The 26,241-nt window shown below is 39.5% G+C and overlaps 1 protein-coding gene across 7 annotated transcripts in view; it reads left to right on the forward strand.

The window, feature by feature from the left end:
- Positions 1–1,502: 1,502 nt before the first annotated feature.
- LOC124286094 overlaps positions 1,503–26,241 on the forward strand; it is a 33,074-nt gene continuing 8,335 nt past the window's right edge. The window contains exons 1-5 of one of the 7 annotated variants that reach the window (XM_046722424.1): positions 1,503–1,517; positions 13,603–13,676; positions 14,298–14,381; positions 22,964–22,990; positions 25,872–25,919. In XM_046722424.1, coding sequence (XP_046578380.1) covers positions 13,643–13,676; positions 14,298–14,381; positions 22,964–22,990; positions 25,872–25,919 — 193 coding nt within the window. In that variant the 5' untranslated portion in view covers positions 1,503–1,517; positions 13,603–13,642. Of the gene's footprint in view, positions 1,518–8,926; positions 9,095–10,916; positions 11,125–12,582; positions 12,719–12,948; positions 13,677–14,297; positions 14,382–22,963; positions 22,991–25,871; positions 25,920–26,241 lie in introns of those variants that run through there. The other 6 variants (XM_046722423.1, XM_046722421.1, XM_046722420.1 and 3 more) reach the window with 6 other exon arrangements.

Genomic DNA, 26,241 nt, shown 5'->3' on the forward strand with positions numbered 1-26,241 from the left:
AACTGAAAAGAATGAACATGATATAAGCATATCTAATACACTTGCATGTTTTGAGCTCAATAGGTATATTACATGTACTTACATGATGAAGTTTTACGTCCAGCAGAAATATTTTCGTATACTGCCTACTCCTGACAGAGTTTTGAAAAGTCACCTATTTGCCACTAACACAAGTTCCCATGAGTAGGACTCATGAAGCTCGATCAGGGTGCCGTTCCACTAACCGACCTTAGCCCTACGCCAATCGTAAACCCATAAAATCCCAATCTTAGCGTGAAGTTACGATCGGCATACCGTTCCACTAACCAATCTTACCTAAGTCAATCGTAAAGTTAAGATTCAAAGTCTAAGTTGCTCATGACCAACTTAGGATAGCTAAAATCAATCGTAGAGAAACCAAAATGGTGGCTTTCCTATTCTATGTGAAAAATAAGAGCGAGCATTTCACCGTGAGCGTCCCCTAAAATCCCCCATGAAATGAATTAATTGTACATTTCTGTGATGTAAACAAACACTGCACTGAAGCCTTACAAATGTCAGGCCAGTCTGACCACTGTCGTCATGGGAACACAACCGAGCGAGTCGGTGTAACACACTTGTATTGTACAGCAATATTCCAACGTCATGGTTAAGAATAGGGACAGCCGTGAAGTGAACAATGTTCTGAAGCAAAAAAGATACAAATATGTTTGACTTCACTGCGCATATTTGGTGGGGGATTCTAAAGGCAGACCGACTCGAATATTTATAGCTAAGATACATAGCGTTAACTAACATGAACGCTCATGTTAGTGAACGATATGCATCTTAGTTAGATTATTTACAGACCGCCGCCATATAGCTGGACTACTGCTGAGTGATCGGGACCGGCTACAATCGGCCTAAAATCGGTTAGTGGAACGGGTGTAACTTTTAGCTAAGACGATTGTAAAATTGGCGTAACTTGCTAAGACTGATCTTAGATAAGATCGGTTAGTGGAACGGCACCCAAGACTTTTAAAGTAACGTGAATATGTTTTCAGATTTATTCACTGTTAATTATCCTAGACCTACATGTTGATGCTTGACACTGAGGAGGAGCAATTAGTGCCCATTATGCGATGAAGAGACCCTTAAGCCCATAACAGCCCACTGTTGTCACTTTGGGTACTCACATTCAATCTGCTCATTTCCACCTTACACGGTTTCCTTTGATGTCGGCAATGTAAACAAATAAAACAATGGCGACCGGATCACGTCCACGCGAGACTACCTAAATCATTATAAAAACACACAGCTGACATTTTATTTGTATAGTGTATGTTTATTTTGTTGTATAACACGGAAAGATATTGTCAAACTGTAATGTTAGATTTAGATTAAAAAAAACAACAAAGTGTTTTTCCCGTAAGTCTTTGCGAGACGCCATTTTCATAGTCGCCTCAGTTTCCCTCAAAGCACTGGAAGAGAGAATTCGCTACCAGGAAAAGAAAGATGGAAATGGCTGCGAAAAACTCGCAGTACCACGACCCTGTCAGGTAAGACCAATTTATTTTGTTATCAAATAACGTTTTATGAATTATTTACTTTACGTACAGAAGTCCGGATTGGTAAACAAGTTAATCCATCGAATTGATTTAAACATATTTTTATTCATGAAGATGAATTGGGATTGGTGAACAAGCATTACTGCTTATATTAACACCGCTCCCATGCAACATATAATACTGTAATCGCATATATTTTCGCGGGGTGCAATTTTCGCGGGAAGTTCACAAAAGGCCTGTTCGCGCAGTTGTTTTTTCGCGCATTTCAAACACCTGAGTGATGGTATCCATCACAACGTTTTCACAACCGATAGACATGCAATGATCAAAGCTAGCTGCCATAATTGAATCGCGTTTGTTGTCAACATGTGATCGTCCAGCTACACTAATTATGACTTTTGGCGAAACAAAATATGTATACGTATCCATTTGCTGTCAACTACACTTTATTTTGAGACGTGAGTGGACGCAGTATGTAAGTGATTGCTGTGACGTAAGTACATTGTGTTGAGAAATTACCGGTAGGCGAACATCTGTGGACCTCTTGACATTGTTTGATCTCGTAATTTGTAAACATGGACCGGGAATAATTGCTTTGATGTTGTTTTCTGAGAGAATAAACAAATTGCATGTTGTTCCTACTTGAGTATTTGCTTTGATGTTGTTATCTGAGAGAATAAACAAATTGCATGTTGTTCCTACTGGAGTATTTGTCATGACTTCACCATGAATATTTCGCTTGGTATGGTTATTGGCGCACAATATTTTGCGCTAAAATAACTACGATTACAGTACAACATGAAAATGGAGGTTTTGACGTCATCGATACTGACCATTGCATAAATATAATATTTTTAAAATGTATAAATATATACAGATTACATGAAATACAACTATTCTCTAAGTAGTCATAAGTTAGAGAGTTACAGTTGTGTGTGTCGCACAAGCCATTGTAGAAATATAAATCAATCATGAGAAGGTTGTTGAGTAAATTTAATTATTTTCCTGAGAAAATTTAAAGCGTTGTGTCTTGGTTATATAATCGTGGACGGATTCAACTATTTTCTGGTTTACACAGGGAGTAAGTTCTCTGTTTCCCTTAAGAATCGTATCCAGGTTAAAACCGGTAGTGTAAAAATACCTATTAAGTCTTATCCGAGTATAGTTACGGCAAGGGAGGAAATAGTGTAGGGCGTTTTCACTCTGATGTCCACAAGAACAACAAGGGCTGTCTTTTAAATGTCTGTTATACTTATCGGCGTTTAGGTCGCTACATCCGAGCCTGGGGCGACAGTGAACGATTTGGCAAAAACGACTGCCATAATTAAGGTCAAAGTAAATCTTATTTTCAGTTTTTGTAATTAGGTTTTTAAATTCTGTGAGATTACATGACGCTTTGGTAGGGCATTCCATAAATTTATTGTCGAATCTATCGAATTACAGCCACTGGCCATAGGTATTCGTCACTATGCATTTTTCGACTTACATGTTAATTTGGTGCAGCTAGAAATATGTCTTGAATTTATTTAATATCCGTTTGATATTGTTTATATTTTGCACATGGGTCATGAATTATCTCAGCTACAAAGACATAATTTCCGTTTTATTTTCAATTCAGTGCGTGTCATGGTTATGGCAATTCTTAACATGGCGGTCTATGGGGAAAGATACGCAATGTTGTATATATGTTGCTCATTTCACTACAATGCGGAAAATTATGTATCTGTGACCAAGATGATTTCCTAACGACCTGCAAAATTTGCCAACCAAATATTGAAAACTGAATTAATGAAAATTGCACAGCTACACTAAAATAGCATGCAAGTCTATGAGAATTTTGCCGACTGACGTATATTTAAGTCCTATGACTGTATAAACAGTTTTGCTCGAACTATTTTCAAAGGTTGGTGAAGTAAAATAAGTGTCTATCTAAAAATATACTACAATTTTGAAAAATACAGCAAATAAATTATATATTAATGGATTTGTTTTATTCATTTAAGCTGTTGTGAGGAAACATGTGTCACGACTGCTCCTGGAGGAAAAGATCACCCTCTCTTACTGAAGGTATGTGTTTATGGTACTACGAAACATAGACATAATTTCACTTTGTATATTTTATTATTATGCTTCCCTAGATACATTTTCACAAAATGAACCATACTAAAGTTGCATTTGCAAATGGATTTGAATAACCGGTAACTTAATCATGATTTCAAATTGTACCAAATAAATCTTAACTTCACACCTGTGTGAAAATTGCAGTCAAACTGACCCCTTGATTTTACAATACCGTAAATACTCCAAGGTTATGTCACATGAGATAACTTAACTTCATTCATCAGGATGTTTATGTCAGGCCTTTCAGTTACTGATTGCATAACCTAAAGTGATAAATCTGTAGTTTGCTTTTTGATGATTTCTCGACATCAACGACGACATGCCGAATCGTTGCTTTGTCGTCAAATGCTATTTAGGTTTGTTTTCACCGAGTTACAAAATCAAAACTACTTTCTACTGGTAGTAAAATATGTATTTTACTGATGGCCAATAGGATTTTGCATGACATAGCGTATAACAAAACAATTTCTCTCCTGGCAGCGAGGTGGGTGTCAATATAATACTACTTACAATATTATTGTTACTTCGACCACAACCTCACTTCCGAAGAAGAAATCGTTATGTTACAAGTTGTGTTATGGAAAATCTTTATGGTCATCAATCATATACATATTTTACTATAACTAGTAAGTAGTTTTGATTCTTTAACTTCCGTGAAGCGATCTGAACACAAGTAAGATATCGTTTCAGGCTTCCACAACGCTCGCTTCGCACTCACAAACATAACCCATTTAGCACGAACTGCGGGGTCCTGTGGAAATCTGTGCATGGTGACACCATCACCCGACCCCTAGGAGCAATTGACGACAAAGCAACGATTCGGCATGTCGTCGTTCATGTCGAGAAATCATCAAAATGATGAGCGTGCTACACACTTTCTATACAACTAACTGAAAATCGTTCCTCATATGACGTCACTGCAGTGCTCTGGCGACAGAGTTACGTAACCTGTCTGTGGTTTCGTTGGCGGGCGAGAGGGAAGCAGGCGACCTTTTGGCCACTTTTAATCGCTCGGTATTAATTAACCACAAGTTTTTTAAAGAATAAATTTGGTGTTCCGCATAAGACTAACCACAAATCTTTCATATGTAATGGTTAAAAGAGTAACAAAAAACAAAGTTTAGTGGTTCTTTAATCCTTTGAAAGAAGGGCGTTGTTTTTACGCATACACCGACACGGCAGAGTGTATTCAGTATAGATTAGTAAATCTACATACATAAACACTACCTTTTTGACAATTCCGCTGTGTAAGATAAAAGTATTAATCAATCAGCGTGTTATCGGTTAATCCTTTGATCGATGTTTATAATGTTGAATATTTACTCCAGACACAAGAAATGCCAAATGGGAACTTTTGTCGGGTAATCTAAGTGTGTTACCACTAATTATACCTGTTATAAATTCATTAACTGACCATCAAGTGAATGATGACAAATAACCTGTGTAGGTTTATACCACCTAACACAGGTTAGAACAAGGGAGTATTAATTGCTGTATTGCATGTGAAAACTTATGGGCCGACACTGTTTTGAGAATACAAACAGATTTTTACATGTCATGATTAAATATCGAGGTAAAAAAGCACAGAAATGGGATCAATTTGGATCAGTCATTATACAAATAGGGCCTAACGACACCAATCGATTTTGAGAGAATCGTCTATGAAAACAAGTTGTAACTCGGAAACTAGGCAAAGCAGGAGTCAAAATTAAATGACAGTAGATTGTGAGAACATATAGCTTTCATTTTCCACAACAATTTTCACGATTTCAGGTTTATACAAGCCTGTAAACAAGATAATTTACCCCCTAAAATGTAGATGAATTCTGCATCGGCCCTCAAAGCTATTCCTCATATGACGTCACAGAGACGCGCCGCTCTGATTGGTTGAAATTTCGTTCGCCGGTGAGAATTGTGCACTGTTGTCAAAAAGGGTCGATTTAAGTCAATTAAAGGTCGAAATGAGTAGTTGTAATGACGGGGTTTCATTCATAACGATGCCAGTTAGTGATTTATGGAGTTGTACCCCCGTAGGGTATATGTGATCTTTAAAACTCGAATGAATGAATGGGGAAATGCAAAGAAAAGTAACGTGTTATTGTTTATTTTCAGCAAAGCTGATGATGAGTCTGGAAACTTTATAAAGAATGACCAAAGATGGTCAGCAAGAACATGTGAAGGTAATTTTGACCTATCTGTAGTGACTTTCATTATAAATAGTAAATAATTTCCAATAGTGTAGAGACAAGGTTTATGGATGTCAACTCCTTTATTATGTGAAAACATGTTTCAGAGTTGACATCCGTAAACATTCATGTCTTGTATTAATCACTTCTAAATACACCTCAAAGACTTAATGGTGTAAACATACAGTCACTACTGGGTGAATATACTTGTGCCTTCAACAATACGACTGACTGACTGATTTTAGTTTTACGCCGCTTTTAGCAATATTCCAGCAACATCACGGCGGGGGACACCAGAAATGGGCTCAACAATACGATCTGTAAGAGATTGAATATAGCAATTTGATGAAAATCTATTACTAGTACCATTATAACTACTGTATATAGAAAATGCAATAAATCTTCAGATATATATATGTATATATAACGTATTACTACCTCTGGTCTGGGAAGCATGTAACTCCAGAGCAAATGTTGTATAGATTGTGTGTCCTCTTTAGAAAATAAGATATTTCATTCGGTCAATGAAGTGTGATGAATTGTATAATTACAGTTTTGAGAAAACTAATGCAAAGTGTGATTGTTCAATTTAGTTCTCTTTTATTCAAACTTCCTTTTGGATTACTCATTTTAAATCATCCTTGGCATTGTCAGTTTCTTGTTGATTGATGTTTGTGTAATTTATCAAAATAACCTAGCAATTCGTTATTACCTGCCATTTTCAGAAACCTGCACAACGCCTAAACAGAATTGCATCTATCGATTGGCCAGATAGACGAAAGAAAAAGGTAGCGACAACACTCACCATACACATGACATCACCAGTCGTGAGTGACGAAGATGACGTCAATTAGTTGCATTCCGCCCCCTTTGTCTGGGAGTCCAGCAAGCTTAGGGCATACACGACGACACTGAACTTGGAAAGAATCTACACCTCCACTGCTCTCGTCAAGGCCAACATGAGATCGAGGATGAGGCATCCAACCAAAGTAACAGAGGGATCTCCGCCCAGGGATGCCCCTTATTGGGCTAACTGACCAACTCTTGCAATTTTCAATTTCATAATGTAATTTTTATTTTATTTTATTTTTGTAGTGTAAGCTGTATGTTGTGTTATTGTATGATGTATATCAAAGTGGATGTTTGGAGATAGTTGTGACATAGAGTGTTTGGCTGAATGCCAAATGTCCGATGCAGCTATGTTTTATTACTGTGTTAAGTTGTATGTTATTGTTTTTCACCATTAGCATGATTTTAGAAATAAATTTCATATCTGACATGCTATTTCAGGATAATTAGTGAACGAAAGTTTAACTGATGAACAATTACTACTCTGTTATAAATGATATATGATTTCTTAAACTGGACTGAGTTATTCCAAAATGTTTTGCTCTGTTTTTTAGTGCTATATTACTAGTTATATGTATGATCTTTATTTGCCTTAAATGCTAATTCATGTTCATGTTGAGAAAATAAAAAAATTAATCTTATTATATATTCTGTTTTTCTTTAAGTAAATGTCATGATAATAACAAATTGCTTGTATTGTTTTTAACAAGAGTTTATGATATGAATAAAGAAGAATGTTTACATTTAGCTCTTTGAAACGCATATGAAAACCTGTGAACCTGAAATTGAAACCGGTAACTGAAACTATGCGGAAAATATGTCGGATTGTTGGTAACTGAAACTATGCGGAAACTATGTCGGATTGTTGGTAACTGAAACTATGCGGAAACTATGTCGGATTGTTGGTAACTGAAACTATGCGGAAACTATGTCAGATTGTTGGTAACTGAAACTCTGCGGAAACTTTTTGGAGTCTTAATAACTGAAACCTTGCGGAAACCTGATGGATTCAAAGTTAACTGAAACTCAACGGAAACTTCTTGGAGTGTGGGTAACGGATACCTTGCGGAAACCTGTTGGAGTGTGGGTAACGGAAACCTTGCGAAAACCCTTAGAAAGTGGGTAATTGTAAGTTTCCGTTATTGCGGAAACTCAATGTAAAAGAACGGAAACTCACTGGATTCTAGGTGGAAACTTAAGTTTCAGTCCACTTTCAATCAGAATTCATTCTGCAACTGACTTATATTCACCAACGATACTAATTGCTTAACTCAATACACAGCAAAAATAACTTAGTTTCCGTTCTTGCGGAAACCTAATGGATACTGGGTAATGTAGGTTTCCGCTAGGTTTCAGTATCCGGAAACAGACAATGCGAGTTTCCGCATAAATTACAAAACTGAAACTAACAAATCTAGGTTTCCATCAAGTTTCTACAACTGAAACTATCATTATGCGTTTCCATTTAGTTTCAGTTCGCTGAAACATTCATAGCAAAATGACTTAGTTTCCGCTATTGCGGAAACCTATTGGATACTGGGTAATGTAGGTTTCCGCTAGGTTTCTGTTGGTTTCAGCTTAGATGAAATGTCAAACTTAGCTTAATGATATACCCACTGGATTATAATCAGTTATTACTCTCAAAACATCACTACATAATATATAAACACTACACTATAAACACTATAAACACCATATAACCCGACAAAACCAAAGTCAACAAAAGCAGTACAGCACCTGTAGAACCTGTAAGTTTACAGGCAATTACTCTCAAAACATCACTACTTAATTATCTAAACACTACCGGGGAAGTCGACAATAGTGGTACAGCACCTGTCTACAAACCGGGACTCAGTTTGTCCACTTCCCGGGCGGACACCCTCACAATCACATGCAAATGCTCATAAATATCTCAAAGCGCTCGATAAAGCTAACGCAGCACACCCCGGGAACCAGGCTGGAAATAGTGGGGAACGACAGCACTTTATCGACCGGTCCTCTGTCAGTGACTATCGGAGGTGTTCGGTGGAAAAATCAATAAAAAAAGCGACCTGACTACCAGCAACCGCACTGTAGTGTAATCTAAAATGCATGAACAAAATACAAATTTGGTTTTCTGATGCATAATCAACAGATCATAACGCATCTTTCAAATCTGACAGATGCCATTGTCACTGACCGAGGTTCATCCTGGCACACGTGACACAATCGAATCTCAAGGTGAAGGTCATTTGTTCTCAACAACTTGTATATACTGTATGTGTCTTTGACACCCTAGGCGTCGGCTGTCGACGCGAAGATCACTGGCAGTGCTGGGATTGTTTTAGCTGTAGAGGAGGCCGTAATGAGTATGTCGTGTAAGCAAGGAACCCGCATCAACTTTCCCTGCGCTGTAGCTGAGACGGGATCTAGGTAGGTCTGTGTTGATCGCTGCGGCTGATAACGGTTCCATGGTTTCATAATGGTGCTTGGCAGTCGGCCTATGGCGTTGAGCTGTTGGTAGTCAGGGCATGTTTTCACTGGTCCCACAATTGTGATTGAAGGGAAATGAAAACTCCTTGTTTTTATAGCCCAACAATATATTTCATGTTGGCTGTTTTGCCGCCTGGATTGTGTTGCGTTTTCCCCGCTTGTTCCATGGGTGTTTTATTTATCGTATTTCACTCTACAAACCACTCGCGATGCATGTTAAAAGAGAAATTCATGGTATCCACAGTGTATGAATACTGACTTTAAAGACTGTACCTAATAAGTGTAGTATCATCAGCAAGTAATATACATGGCAATCTAACATCATCTATACGGGACGGGGGGATAGCCTAGTGGTTAAAGCGCTGGCTCGTCACGCCGAAGACCCGGGTTCGAATCCCAACAAGGGTACAATGTGTGAAGCCCATTTCTGGTGTTCCCGCCGTGATGTTGCTGGAATATTGCTAAAAGCGGCGTAAACTCAGTCAGTCAGTCAGTCAGTTATCTATACATATGCCAGTGTCTACCTGCCGGAGCTCAGGTTTGAGGTCATTTATGTACACAAGAAATAGCCAAGCTGAAATAACACTACCCTGACCGATGCCTTGTCCCACAGAAAAAGTATCAGACTGTTCACCCTTATACTGAACACATGCTCACATTGATGTGTAGCAGTGACATAACAGAGATCACATATCACCTCTGGTGGGGGCATACAAGATGGGGGAGAGTGGTGGGGGTCACTCGTTTTGTTCTGGGGAGGTAGGGGGTCATTGGTTTTGTACACAAGAACTAGGGGGAGGGAGGTGGCAGTAATTTTGTACATAGAAAATATTTTAAAGTATGGGAAGGGGGGGGGTCACTTACTTTGCGCATACATTGGGGGGGGGGGTCATTCACATTGTACGTTGCTTCTCCATAAAAACCATAACACCATCTCCCACTCCCAAGTCATAAATTATAAACGGACCCCTACGTATAGTGTTCGCAGAGACTCATAAAACGTATTCACATCGGTTACACGGGTATTTTCTAGGTCCAAGTACAGATTCTAAGTGTGGCGACGTCGGAATTCTCGCTTGACCTGCTTATACGATTTACATGAATTGAAGTTCTCCCCCCTCGGTTTATCCTCGCACAACCATCGCCGCCTTTCAACGCGCATGTTAAACTGTTTTCAATTAATCATTAATACATCCGAGATGTTTTAACATATCCCCCAACCTCCACCCCAAAAATTAATGTGGAAAATATTGCTGCGTGCAGTGAAGTAAAAAATCATTACTGTAAAATATAGTGGTAAAATTATATACATTTGTCGCTTAATAACAGTGATTATACCGCGAATTCAATTAATACTGGATTGGGATTGGTTAATTAAAGTCATTCAGAGGTACGTGATACAGGTTTCTGATTTTCCGTGCGCAGTTATACATAGTTTACGGTAATGCACTATTTTCGTCTGTCCACAAACATGGCGGACACTAAACAAACTACCGATACCTCAATAGATACGACTATGTTGCTGGCGGAAAATACACAGATATCTTTGAAAATGAATGTAGCGATTATGCGATTACTTGCATAAATTACAGAAATAGGTGATAATACGTACAAAATTACTTTACAAGCATAGAAACAAATATTCAGTCGAAGAAGATCAAAACATCCTCTGCTTTCCGAATAAAACATTCTAAGTAAGCTTTGGCTCAGTATTATTCTAAGCAGTGTAACGAATAATACTGAGCCTAAGTTTACTTAGGCTGCGAATAACCAAAATGAGCAGGAAATATATGTTTACGTTGATTCTATGTTATGTCAGCAATAGACTGCTACATAAATTCCCATAAATGTATTATCAGATTTCTTTGACGACGTGGCCACTGATCTTGATCCGGTAATGTGAGTGAGTGAGTTAGTTAACATCGAACGTCAAAGGAAAGACTTCCGTCGACACAAATATAGACAGTTAGGTAATCATGGTTATTAATTGAAACAAAACGATATATTTATGATAGATATGTACTGTTTCAAATTTAGCGGTAGTATAACAATTTCAGAAGCTGTAAAATTCACTTAAAATCGTTCTGTCATATGGTGGAAAAGATGATTTAGCCTAGTCACGGTCTCTCTGATCCCGCACTGTTTGATCTAAGGTAGTCTATCGAAGAGTGATTAATTACCTTCCCGTGTTTATGCCAGAGGTAGATGCACACCCTTATGTCCTGTTACAACCTATCAAAATATATCCCCCAAATCCAATTTTTGTCTGCAGCCTCGTGAACATGCCATCGAATCCGATTCAGTATGGATCCACCAGGTCACAGTACACTTTCCAAAATGTTGAAAATATCATCCGTAGAATAGAATTTGAGCACAATGTAGACACATGAGTGTGTAAGAGCCACCACAATGACTTTCCTGTTGCACGTTGGCATAGAGGTGCGTGAAATCGCCAAGCTATGCGTTCGGTTTTAAATTATATTTAGAGCTATTATAATTCCGTAATTACCTCTAATTTCAAGGCACAGCAGGTTTATCTCCTAAATACACTAGGTGTTCGCTGAAGGGGGAATGTCCCGCTGTACAGACATCTCCCGCAACACAAACAAAAATTATGATTATTTGATAGTTGTCTGGAGCAGAACAGCCGTGCTGAAAGATCGTGATAACATAATGACAGACAGACAGACAGATTTGTTTATTTAAGTCTCACCTCACATGTAAAAATACAAGACATGTACAAGCTTGCTATATTACAGAAGAAAAGTGAGCCACCCGTTTATGAGAGACTATCGTAAACTTTAAGAACAAACATGAATATACACCACGATATATAATATATAAACATAGCACAGACAGTAAGGCACACTATGGTAAAAGGTAGATACTTAAAGGGGGAGAATCATTTCTTAAACAATGACAGATTACGTTTTTAAGCAACAGTTTGCACGTTTTGGCGGTAAAATGAACAATATTGGGATTTGACATAATAAAAACCAGTTTCTGTACATCCGTAAAATTGCTAAAAGTATTGCACCCATGATTACAATGTCTAAAAAGGTCTAACCGATCAGATGTATATAAAGGGCAGTGTGATACAACGTGACTTTCATCTTCAACTGAGTCTGTGAAGTTAAAACATGCCCCCTCAATGATAGGTGGTTCATCTATCTTCCTGTTTCAATCCGTAGTGGGGCAACTCCACATCGAAACTTTCTGATAGCTTTTCTATCAGTCCTGGCTAATTTGTCTGGTACGAAGGCTTCTGGGGTAACAGACGATTTAAAAGTACGATAAAAACGCAGTTTATTTCCACCGTTACTGGAATTGCTTCTTTGTCTTGATATTTCTTTCCTCCAATTTTCTAAGAAGCTCTCCATGATTTTAGCAATGATCCCTCCTGATATGAACTGCCCTATATAATAAAATGGGGTAGTCCCATGCTAGTCAGCTTAGTGTGCACTCTCTGTTTCCAGTTGTTCTTGCTACTCACAGCTTTCTGGTTTGCCCAGATAAAAGTAGGTCTTGTGAGCTGTGTTGGAGGCGGTTGTAGAACTTGTAGGGGTGGGTATTGCAGTGAAGTTTCATATTGCGATATATTGCGATGCGAAATCATATATTGCGATATGTATTGTAATATATTGCACGAAGTTTTTTTCTAATATAAAATTGACTCATAATCGAGTTAATGCTTTATTATAAAGCAAACACACAACAAATTCACAATGTTTGATTAAGCTTTAATAACAACTTTTAATCATGACAAAATAAAAAACGTGAACTTTTTCAACCCAACATGCTGCCATGCGTAAACCTTTGTCCTAGTATTTGTTCGTTGTCGGATGTCACCATTTCACAACAATCTCATGACTTTCGGTGTGAAAAACGGAAATATCCGAAGATTTCCGAGTGTTGCAAAGTTTTCCTAATGCATGTCAAAATACCGGTTTTCAATCAGCGTTTCATGTCTGAACCGGTAAATACCGGTAAACCGGTTGTAATTATATTGCACAGTTTTAAGAACTTGGTGACTATATCCCACTGTCGGACACAAGGTGGAGTCTAGCCCATATCCCCCGCTACAGCAGCGTTAGGCGCGTATTGGTATAGTGCGATGAAAAATCTCACGGCCCGATTCTGTATGGCATTCTCGGCAGGTATAGCATATGGACCCAGATTGCTGCTCCATAGGATATCGTGGACCAAACCATACTAGTTTGTTTTCAGACATGTTTAAAATTTGTATGTTTCTCTTTTTTGCGAACTGCCTTTGCGGTGGATAGAGTTTCGAATTCTGCAGGAAAGGTTGGATTCAGAGTCCCGTCTTATCAAAAGACGTTTCTGTTCCTGGCGCACAGCATTAAAGTGTTTAAAGACGGGCCGGTCGTCTCGGCGTCAGAACACTGAGAAGGAAATCCATGTTAAACTCCAGAATGATTCATCCACAGGTGATACTGCAGGAGTGTACAGGAAGAGATCCCGGACGTAATGAGGTGGCCCACAAAGCAGGAAGTAGTGTGCGGTACGTTTCATCCTGATACCCTCTCTCTCTCTCTGTCTGTCTCTCTCTCTCTCTCACACAAACTCTCTCTCTGTCTGTCTCTCTCTGTCTGTCTCTCTCTGTCTGTATCTCTCTCTATCTGTCTCTCTCACTCTGTCTCTCTCACACTCTCTCTCCCTCCCACTCTCTCTCTCCCTCCCTCTCTCTCACTCCCACTCTCTGTCTGACTCCCTCTCTCCCTCCTCTCTCTCCCACTCTCTGTCTGACTCTCTCTCTCTCTCTCTCTCTCTCTCTCTCTCTCTCTCTCTCTCTCTGGCTCTCCTCCTCCTCTCTCTCTACCACTCTCTCCGTTCTCCTGTCTGTCTCTCTCTCTCTCTCTCTCTCTCTCTCTCTCTCTCTCTCTCTCTCTCTCTCTCTCTCTCTCTCTCTCTCTCTCTCTCTCTCTCTCTCTCTCTCTCTCGGGAACAGAGACATGGTAAGGCAATGGCAATGAAGATTGATATTAATGGGGATGGGGTTTAAATGCAATTATATAATTTGTATTTATGAAATTGTGTTTGGAATATCACGGTGGATGAGCCGACATTCTCGTGTTGTGACTTTATGGGAGAACGAAATCGCACACAATACTCTTTGTTACAGGTGCGGTCATATTGTCATCATGTTTAATACTGGGAGTCATGGTAACGGGGGTGAGGGTCACGGAACTCCACAGACTGCTGCCAGGTAAGACATTGTTACAAGCACCTGATTAATGACTTCATTATTCTTTATGTATAGGGAAATAATAACGTACAATCCGATATACATACAATATCAGCTGCCGGAATCTATTCTTGCATAAACACCAAATAATCTTGAAGTCACAAACATGGTACAGGACCCTTAGCCTCATTAGCTTATTGCCTCACCACATACGAATTAAGCGTTGGCAGACGTAAGTGTTACTCAAGATGTTGGTTCCGCCAGCTGTGGGTGTTTGGTATGTTTACTCTGTAACCCGAACCCTTCAGTGAGTTTTCCTGAAGATTATAACAGACGCTGAACCTGGTAATATCTAGACATGCTTTATTTAGGTCGTAAGCATTACTGTAAGGGCTGGCGGAAGGGGAAATAATATTGTTCTGTGTCTGTGATACAGACTGGGACAGGACATGGCAAAAAAGAATTTGGACAACAGACCATTGTTTGGGTCTTTTAATTGTAAATATGATTCAAATAGCTTAACCTAGATTTTGATATTCTTCGATTGTATATTTGGTTGAAGCTGGCAAACATACATTTATCCAGAGACAAGAATGAAAGCTTACTTATAATTCAAAGGTATAGCACCAGTATCCATTTTGTCTTTAGTCTAATACCCATCCCTACATACGCTCAATAACAAGTGTTTCCAGGTCTGTGGTTTAGGGGCCCGTATTGCAAACCTCGTGCGTTAGCATATGTTGTTGTTACCTTTGACCTTACCAAAATATTTTTTTGCAATGAGCATATATGTAATATTATTGTCCACAATTTTAAATCATGGTCTGAGCATTCCAAAACTATTTTTTTTATGAAAATCAGTCAATCCAAATCAGAGTTATTAAATTAAACCACCCAGTTATCGGTTAAAATATTGCCATAACTGACATGACATGTTACACCTTAAAAGGGCCTCTGTACGGTAGTCACGCACGGTAACTGATGATAACCGGCATTAAATCAAAGCTAAATCGTTCCTGATTGTGAAAAATCACAACCCATTCGGTCGCCCGAACTGCACCACATTTTCATCATTTCGGGGGTCTGGCTTCTAGACCATGTAGTTTCAATCACCAAACCTTTCGTTTTACAGCTTCTTTTTCTTAACATGCTCACGTCAAAACTGATTTAAATTCTAATCGCTGATTAAAGAATCTGACATTAATTATTATGTCAAATTATCGTTACCATGGCAACCATGTTATATTTCAGCTTAAGTAAGAGAGTAATAAATACGATGCTAGATACGGCAGTACTACTGCAGATGATATGTATGTGTATGTCGTAAATGTTGCTGTCACGCTGGGTATTAATACTGGCTGGCTGACTGACTGAGTATGGTTTTACGCCGTTTTTAGCAATATTCCAGCAATATCACCGCGGGGGACACCATAAATGGGCTTCACAAGTTGTACCCATGTGGGGAATCGAACCCGGGACTTCGGCGTGACGAGCGAACGCTTTAACCACTGGGCTACACACACACACACACACACACACACACACACACACACACACACACACACACACACACACACACACACACCCTGGGTATTTATACAATTATATGTGTGATGTGTGATTTCCTCAATGATCAGAAAGCATGTATGTAGCGTGGAACCGGCAGATGCCTACAGAAGAAAGTGTTTGCCCTACCTGTAACTACGATGTCCCGTGTCTATAAAAGTGGGATGTAATGTGGGGATGAATGACATGTACTTTATCTTCGCCAGTTTATAATGATACATATTGTGATTTTTCACAATAATCTCTCTGGCTTTTTAAACATAACCGGTATTTCCATTATTGTATTAATACAGCAACATTCTTCGAAGTTTCTCCATATACCTCCGTCAGATACATTGTGCACTACCCTTTCTCTTTTGATCTTCTCAAAGGACTGTTACAAGTTCGAAGAATCCTGGTCAAAGTAGAAAAGTCTATTCCCTATAATTCTGTAACAAACACATTGTACACTAAATGGGTAGAGCTTCCGTTCGGGGGAATATCAGATGAACAACGATGCAATTATCTCCAATCTTGTAGAAAGCACGCCACTTACTTAGGAAAACAATAACCCACTGAGATATTGCATTCATGTCGGAATCAATATTTTCGGAACCTATCAGATCTGAACTTGAACATGCGAGGTCTTCGTCAATGTCAGGCCAAAGTTCTACAAGATATTTAGCAACACTGGGGCGTAATAGTCTTAGGCCTGCTCCAAAAAACGGCATATATATCTTGTGAGAATGAATTCCTCGACGGGGAAAATTACAGTAATGCAACATCACATTTACTTCTGTAACATTTGCTTTCGCAATATGAGTTTATGGATCATCAATTTAAACAGGACAATCAAGACGAATTTCACAAAAGGCACGAAGGTTCACGATGCCTGTGGTGTACTCAGAAAACGCACCCGCCTGTGCTACGCGGTCATAATCGCTACACGATAAAACCACTTTTCATTTCATGTCTCACAGAATATATAATTTGATATGACATTGTTTGTTATCGTATACTTTTGCGTTAGTGAAACAAATGAGGACAACTTCATGTATGGTGTCATTACAACAGACCGCCTCCGTGGTTTAGTGTTTGGAGCACCCCTTCCCCTGGTCGCCTCGGAGTCAGTATAATGTGTCTGAGTGGGGTATTCATGCTTCACTGCAACGTGGTATCTCAGTGGGCTAGCACTATAAAACCAGCTTCAGTCTGGGCAAGTACAAGCAGCCGCACATACACATACACACGCATGCACGCCGTCGTATGAGCGAAATATTCTCAAGCACGACGTTAAATCCAATTCCACCTCACCTCCCCCTTATTACAGCAAAGGCTGAGCGGAAGGAGAAATAACATGGTTCAGGCAGTGTGAGACTATTAAGAAAGGTCACATGCAGTGCAGTAATATTCCAATTATGTACTGCCACAAAATATTTTACAGTAGTGATGCGCGAGCTGAACAGACTTAAGAAATTTCCAGTTGGTTCGTGTAGCGTACTTGGCTGTGCTCCAAGAGAGATAGAGTGCTGTTCTATTGGGACAGCTAGGGACACTTGCGAGGACAAATGGGCACATCATCGCCCTTTGTTCACAAGTGAACCTTTTAATCCCTCGAAACAAACACCTCACAAGATTTGCCAACACCGCAGACAAGGCGTAACTGATACTGGTAGCAAGAGCGAGTGCAGCTTAATAAGGCGTGTTAGCTTGCGTAATACTCTTTCTTTGTCAGGCTCTTTTTGTGATTAGAATATTAAGGTCATGTGAACGTTGATTTCAAACGTACTAAAATGTGTGAAAATGAAATTACATGAACCAAGTAATTCACATGATGGAAACATATGGTCATCGTGCTTGAGCACAGGTAACATGAAGATATATGAACCGTTCATATACATACCCCTGAAATCCGGTATGATACATAAATGTCTAAGGTCTGTGAACATTTGCAAATTTGCAAATTTACATTTGTTTCCCACCGAAGTAAATTTACATGTTTCCAACCCGAGTAAATCGGAAATTTCAGCATCCATTTAAATTCAAAGAAATGCATCGGAAATACTGTATAATCATGTATTTACTGGGGTATCTGTTTTGGAAATACCTGACAATCCGGTCATGGCATACATGAACGAGGTACTTGTGCATACGAAAATTTACGATGAGCATATGTTTCAAAGGTATAGATTTGCATGAAATATATGCCCGAAGTTAGGAAATATCTGGAAACATACGTAAATCCGGCCATATGATGTATTTCCTATTGTATTTACGTGTATTTCAATGGTTTACTATCCGGCTGTTGGTCCTCTGAAGGAAAACAGTGCGTTTACAGATTTTTATGAAACTAGAAACATAATATTTATGCACACTGTTGAAAGACGTGATTTGTCTACAAGAGCAGAAATTCTTCCTTTTGAAGTAACGACAGGAACTTATCTTATTTGTTCGTTCTGGAGTGAGTGAGTGAGTATGGTTTTACGCCGCTGTCAGCAAATATTCCAGCAATATCACGTTTGAGGACACCAGCAATGGGCTTCACACATCGTATCCACGTGAAGAATCGAACCCGGGTCTTTGGCGTGACGAGCGAACGCTTTAAACACTAGGCTACCGCACCGCCCCTGTTCGTTCTGGAAGTCATAATGGGCGCGGATGGAGTAATGTTCCGCATACTAATATATAGGATATTGAGCTCATCTTTAGTTTGATAAATGATATATACAACACGTCACAATTGTATTCTAGAAAGACAAAAGTCCAGAAGCACTCCGCACTGTGACCAGTTTCTGACAAAGGATTTGACAACATTCAATACCCAGTTATCATTAATATATACTCAAAATGAAATGAAACATTTTTCGTAAACTCAATATTTAAACTACCTCGCCCATGGGCGAGACTAACTACGTTTTGCTCAAAACAAATGCTTACTAAGTTGTATATGGATGAAAGTATGTTTATAAGTATCATTACGCAAAATTTAACTCATTCTAACTTAATTCGGCTAATGTAGAGCGTTATTAAAATAAAACAATGGCCCATAGGCGAGTATATTTACATTTGCTCAAAACTCATTATTTTATCATATTAAATTGCAAATGAATGAACGTATGTTTATAAGTATCATGATCCGAATTGCAACTCATTTTAAATAAATCCGCAAAAATTAGAGCGTTATCCCAATATCTCGCCCATGGACGAGCATAATATTTTTTCCCCAAAGCTCATGCTATTTGCTTTGCACTTTGCAAATGGACGAAACAGTTTTACCTACTGGCGAGTGAAAACGTTTCAAAATTCATTTGGTTTGGATTGCAATAAACATTTATCAATGTCTATTACTACACTGACACTTGACAAAATTCTTTCTACGTGTTATGAAATCACAACACGAATTGCTTCTTCGTGTTATCCTTATGATTAAAGTTCACAAAAAAACAAGACGAAAATAAATCACTGATGATGAAAACGATTTACTTTTGAAGCAGCTGACACGAACATATACAGTTGTTTTGTTTTACTATGTTTACTATGTTTGCATAGTATACGTTTGTATTTATATAAAGTATGGAAATTGAGAGACAACACTACTTACCCATAAGTACTTAGCCTTGCAGTTATTGCTGGTACACTGTAATGTCTCTATAGTATACGTATGTGTTTATAGAAAGTATGGACACTGTGACCCAATACTGTTAACCAAAAGCACTTAGTCCTTCAGTTATTACTGGTACACAGTAATTTCTCTATCCTGCACAGTAAATGTCTGTATTTATAGAAAGTATGGACACTGTCACCCAATACTGTTAACCAAAAGCACTTAGTCCTTCAGCTATCACTGGTAGACAGTAAGGTTCATCATCATTTATAGCCAACAATTTATAAATGCATTTTGTTGTCCATATAATATTTATTACACATTTGCATACCTGTGCCTGCTCTGCAGCTATATTCTCACTCATTTATTATATGATATCACCAGGAAAGTATGTATCATGGGCCCAATGTCTCCTTATTGAATAAATCTGTCTGTCTGTCTGTTTTGTTTTAAACATATTTTATGCGTTTTATATCACCTAATTAGGACTTAGCTATCTCCTAATTAGGACTGAATATCTCCTAATTAGGACTTAAGGATCTTATAAATACGTTTGAAAAAAGTCAACCAGTAGTCATTCACTTCTTCTGTTTGGGTTTAGCATCTTGGATGAAGTCATGGATGAAAGCATATCCATTTGTTTCACGTTGGGCATGCAGTATTCAGAAATTTTGTCTTGTTTGGTCCATGTAAATGGCATCATTATCAGCATGAAGACTTTGAAAAGGAAATCAAAAGGACTGAATCTGTTTAGGCGAAGACATAATAGTGATATTGCAGAAGTTGCTATGTTCGTAGTGAAAGAGGTAGAAGAATCAGTGATTATACAGTGCCATTTAGAAAGTGGTCAAATGTAACATGATATATATGGGATAACACTTTCTTAGTGAAATACAAAATCTAGTACTTTTGTTGGGTTGAGTCCAATCCGGTATTCGAAGTGAATGACTACTAATTGACTTTTTCAAACATATTTATAAGATACTTAACACCTAACTAGGATATATTAAGTCCTAATTAGGAGATCATATCACATAATTAGGAGATAGCTATGTCCTAATTAGGAGATAAAAAAATTCAGACTGTGGCACTAGGACGCTTCCGTACAGCTGCTTCCAACTGTATTAGTTCACATTTGGGAAGAGCAATTGTCCTGGACAACGGAAGCATATAAAGCACTTGCTAGGATTGTACCAACCATATCTGTGGCCAGTTTTGTAATTTGCATAGGTCGTCATTCATTGAGTGCTCGATGTGCTTAATATCTGGAGATATGACAAAGATTGTATCATCTGCGAATAAACGTAACAATTTGTTCATTTAATTAATATATATCAAAACTAATAACGGCCCAAAGAACTGATCCCAGGGGGACTTACGTTTGTTTAGTGGAGACTTTCTGGCGTCTGTTAGTGAGATAGCTATGCAACCATTTAAGCTGGTTATTATTAATGTCATGCTGTTTGTGTAATAAACACTTATGCCAAACTTTGTCAAATGCTTTAGAAATGTCTCAGAAAACCATACAAAAATGCCCGTGCTGATCTAATGACTTGGTGGTATATTTCAAGTAGTTTGAAGACCTGGTATAAATACTGACTGGTATTTGCATGGGGAAGTTGGGACCTAAAAGATAATTATGCAATCTTTTGAAGACGATACTCTCACATATCTTACTGATACATGGTAATAGTGATACAGGTCTGAAATTGGAAGGCAGAGATTTATCACCTTTATGTATTGCAATGACATGTGCCAAATTCCATTGTTCTGTTAATTCGTGCTTGAGCAAGGACTGACTGACTGACTGAGTTTAGTTTTACGCCGCTTTTAGCAATATTCCAGCAATATCAGGGCGGGGGACACCAGAAATGGGCTTAACACATTGTGCCCATGTGGGGAATCGAACCCGGGTCTTCGGCGTGACGAGCCAACGCTTTAACCACTAGGCTACCCCACCGCCCCCCTTGAGCAAGGACAAATTGAACAATAAACACAACGTGGCGGCTATAGAATGACAATATGGTTATGGTTATCTGCACCACTAGCTTTATATGTTGAGAGTGACTTTACCAAATCGTTTATTTCAAGTAATTGAAAGTTTGTCCTTATTTCACAATGTTCATGATGTTAACTAACAGTAAACGGAGCACATATATCAGAATGAGCAGGCGATTGAAGACGAAAAAAAATTCAAATGAATAAGATCTACAAGAAAGTGAAACGTCTAACCGAGACATTCTTCCACATGACAACGAAGCGTAGGTGCGTCCAAGGCTCAGTACGTGCATGGGTGTCCTCTCACTAAGCCAGATTCTATCAAACCAGGTCTCTCCTATAGCCAGAGTGGGATTTGGCTGACTAGGGTTAGTGTTTTGATTACACTTAGTCCAGATGAGCCATAGTTTGTTCCAACAAAATGCTCAATTAGTGAAATTTGTAATAAAGTGAGATACATGTACATTGATATATGATATTATTTGAATTGGTTGGAAGGGTGGTTTAAACATATTTATTTCATGATAAACAACAACAAATTTTTCATGAACTGGATTGGTCAACAAGCTCAAAAGAGTAGATTATTATTCAGACTAAACGCCGCTCGGTAAGGGTCATCTAGAAGTATCGGCAAATAATCGTTACGTTTATTCTCTTGCTAGTCGGACTGGTTACAGAGCTGCATGTATACCCAATAGATTGCAGGAATTTCATGTCATTGTATGAGGTGAGGTGTGCTGAAATGGTTCACGTTCACTACTACAGTTGTTGAGACACTTGCCGGTCTGTCTGTCTGTCTGTCCGTCCGTCCGTGTGTTTGGTGTTGTGTGTGTGTGGACGTGTGTTCTGTGATTGTTTTTGTTGTGTGTGTGCATGTGTGCGCGCGTGCGTGTACGTGCTGGTGGGCGGTATAGGCACTACTGTTACTCTTCTCCACTGTACCGGTTTCATAATGCCTGCCGCCCCCCACCACCACAATGCCGGCAACATTTTTAGTGTTCTAAATGGAACTGATGCTATACATATTAATTTACTCTTCCTGGATGGTACTATGAAGACAGGTACATATTCCCCGTGTCGCTGCTGGTATTGCGTTCTATGTGTACATACACGAACAGGATCTCCTATTGAACATAATATTCAGTTTTCACAGGAAATCTCATTTGTCCGTGTTAAAGTGGAACACCACGCCATCTGTTACCAGTCACCTCGTTACGTTACTGTCATGGCTGCTGCACACACACGAACCATTATTGGCAATATAATGCAGTTGTATAACCAAACCATCAAAATAACTTTCTGTCAGCATGACAATATTCAATTAACCCATGACTGAGCATGCAGGAGAGTATGAAATGTAAGATAAATGTAATAAATATATGAAAATGATGGACATATTTACACACCTCTGTCATATTTGATGATTTTAATTTTTAAATATATTCTTCTGTTTTAGGACCTGCGAAGGACTTACAATCAAATGGTAAGTACATTTCAAACGTTTGTTTCGTTTTGGTTTGGTTTATTGTTTTACACGGCTATATTTCAGCTATATGGCGACGGTCTGTAAATAATCGAGTCTGGACCAGGCAATCCAGTGATAAACAGTATGAGCGTCAAACTAAGCAATTGGGCTACGATGACGTCAACCAACCACCCGATCTCGTCAGTTGCCTCTTATGAGAAGCATGGGTTACTGAGGACCAATTCTAACCCGCATCTTCACGGGTGGGGACCAACATGGGTCCCTGAAGACCAATTCTAACCCAGATCTTCACGGGGGAGACAAGCATTGATTCCCTGAAGACCAATTCTAGGCCAGATCTTCACGGGGCAGACACGCATTGGTCCCTAAAGACCAATTCTAGGTCAGATCTTCACGGGGCAGACAAGCATGGGTCCCTGAAGACCAATTCTAGGTCAGATCTTCACGGGGGAGACACGCATGGGTCCCTAAGACCAATTCTAAACCAGATCTTTACGGGGCAGAAACGCATGGGTCCCTGAAGACCAATTCTAGGCCAGATCTTCACGGGGCAGGCACGCATTGGTCCCTAAAGACCAATTCTAGGTCAGATCTTCACGGGGGAGACACGCATGGGTCCCTAAAGACCAATTCTAAACCAGATCTTTACGGGGCAGACACGCATGGGTCCCTGAAGACCAATTCTAGGCCAGATCTTCACGGGGCAGGCACGCATTGGTCCCTAAAGACCAATTCTAGGTCAGATCTTCACGGCGGAGACACGCATGGGTCCCTGAAGACCAATTCTAACCCAGATCTTTACGGGGCAGACACGCATTGGTCCCTAATGACCAATTCTAAACCAGATCTTCACGGTGGAGACACGCATAGGTCCTTGAAGACCAATTCTAACCCGGATCTTCACGGGGGAGACACGCATAGGACCTTGAAGACCAATTCTAACCCGGATCTTCACGGGGGAGACACACATGGGTCCCTGAAGACCAATTCTAACCCGGATCTTCACGGGGGAGACACGCATAGGTTCTTGAAGACCAATTCTAACCCGGATCTTCACGGGAAAGACACGCATGGGTCCCTGAAGACCAATTCTAACCCAGGGTGCCGTTCCACTAACCGATCTTATCTAAGATCAATCTTAGCAAGTTACGCCAATTTTACAATCGTCTTAGCTAAAAGTTACACCCGTTCCACTACCCGATCTTAGGCCGATCGTAGCCGGTCCCAATCTTACGATCCGATCCAAGCTTAGACGGAGACTCTTTCGTTAGAGAGATAGAGGAATGCGAGGCATGAGTTATCTCCCTTTGCATAGTTTAGCAAATGATGGAAGTAGTTTACGAACCAACTGAGTGAGTGAGTGAGTTTAGTTTTACGCCGCACTCAGCAATAGTCAAGCTATATTGCGGCGGTCTGTAAATAATCTAGCTAATTAAGATGCATAGCGTTCACTAACATGAGCGTTCATGTTGGTGAATGCTATGTATCTTAGCTATAAATATTCGAGTCTGGACCAGACAATCGAGTGATCAACAGCATGAGGATCGATCTGCGCAGTTGGGAACCGATGACATGTGTCAACCAAGTCAGCGAGCCTGACCACCCGATCCCAATAGTGGCCTCTTACGACAAGCATGGGTTATTGAAGTTCAATATTCTAATCCGGGCCTTCATGGGTATATTTCCAACCAAGTGTAAACGTGGAGGAAAAAACTAGAGCAAAATATTAGGGTAGTGAGCACCTTAGTTTCAGGTGCAAGTGTGTGTGAACGCTGCTGGGTATCAGGCATAATATAATAATAATAAATGCATATTTATAGTGCGCCTATTCCACATCCTGGGGCATGCTCAAAGCGCTATGTACTCATAATTTACACGAGAGTATTTACTCGCTCGGTTGTGTTCCCATGACAACAGTGGTCAGACTGGCCTGACATTTGTAAGGCTTCAGTGCAGTGTTTGTTTACATCACAGAAATATACAAATTCATTTCATGGGGGATTCTAGGGGACGCTCACGCTAAAATGCTCGCTCTTATTTTTCACATAGAATAGGAAAGCCACCATTTTGGTTTCTCTACGATTGATTTTAGCTATCCTAAGTTGGTCATGAGCAACTTAGACTTTGAATCGTAACTTTACGATTGACTTAGGTAAGATTGGTTAGTGGAACGGTATGCCGATCTTAACATCACGCTAAGATTGGGATTTTAGGGGTTTAGGATTGGCATAGGGCTAAGATCGGTTAGTGGAACGGCACCCAGATAATCACTGGCTTTCTGTGCGTGTTTCAGCTCCCTGTTACACATCAAGAAGGGCGGAGCAGGTTGTGTAGGGGGGCTGCGCTAGAAGGTTTTAGCTGCTAGAATTTGATCTGATGTCCCCAGATCTTGATATTTGATCATTTCTCTGGTCTACTTGTCAGAGGGATAGTACAGAAAATACGGAATTAGCGAGTGTTCCTTATACAGTGATCCGTGTTGCGATTGTGAGCAACGACCGACCATCGTAGACACACTCAACAAATGACAGAAAGTCACCGACAACGTGCCACAACACCACCAAACCTCCTTGTCGTTGTATCCCATATTGCGAAGATCGATGCTCATGATGTTGATCACGGAATTGTCTGGTCCAGACTCGACTATTTACAGACCGACCGGCGTTAAACAACAAACAATCAACAATCATTTACAAGCAAAATCTTTTTCAATTGCACGGTTTCTTTTAGTTTATGTTTTAAACACACCTGGTACCATGATGTCCAGAGGTTAATTTAAAAGACTCGCATCACAGTTCCCCTGGATACGGCAGGTATTCGAGGCTGATTATTCTGTCGAATTATTTTTTTCTCTGGTCTGTTTTTCTAATGATCCTAGTTCCTGTAGAAGACCACACTCTTCTGGACAGCGCAACGATAGACACAAGTAAGATATCATCATCATCATCATCATCATCATCATATTATCATCATCACCATCGTCATTCTAACTACTATTCGAGTTTAGAAGCCTATACAATCATTCAATGCTTATCGTGAGTGGGTGCGGGTTGTACCACAGCAGTCTTGCATTGAAACAACCAGCTCTTCACAAATAACCCGTGAAGGTCCGGGTTAGAATGAACCTTCAGTAACCCATGCTTGTCGTAAGAGGCGACTAACGGGATCGGGTAGTTTGGCTCGCTGGCTTGGTTGACACATACATGTCATCGGTTCCCAATTGCGCAGATCGATGCTCATGCTGTTAA

The sequence above is a fragment of the Haliotis rubra genome, unplaced genomic scaffold, assembly GCF_003918875.1.
Source record: "Haliotis rubra isolate DU_JTF1 unplaced genomic scaffold, ASM391887v1 Scf376, whole genome shotgun sequence".
Classification (NCBI taxonomy): Eukaryota; Metazoa; Mollusca; class Gastropoda; order Lepetellida; family Haliotidae; genus Haliotis; species Haliotis rubra.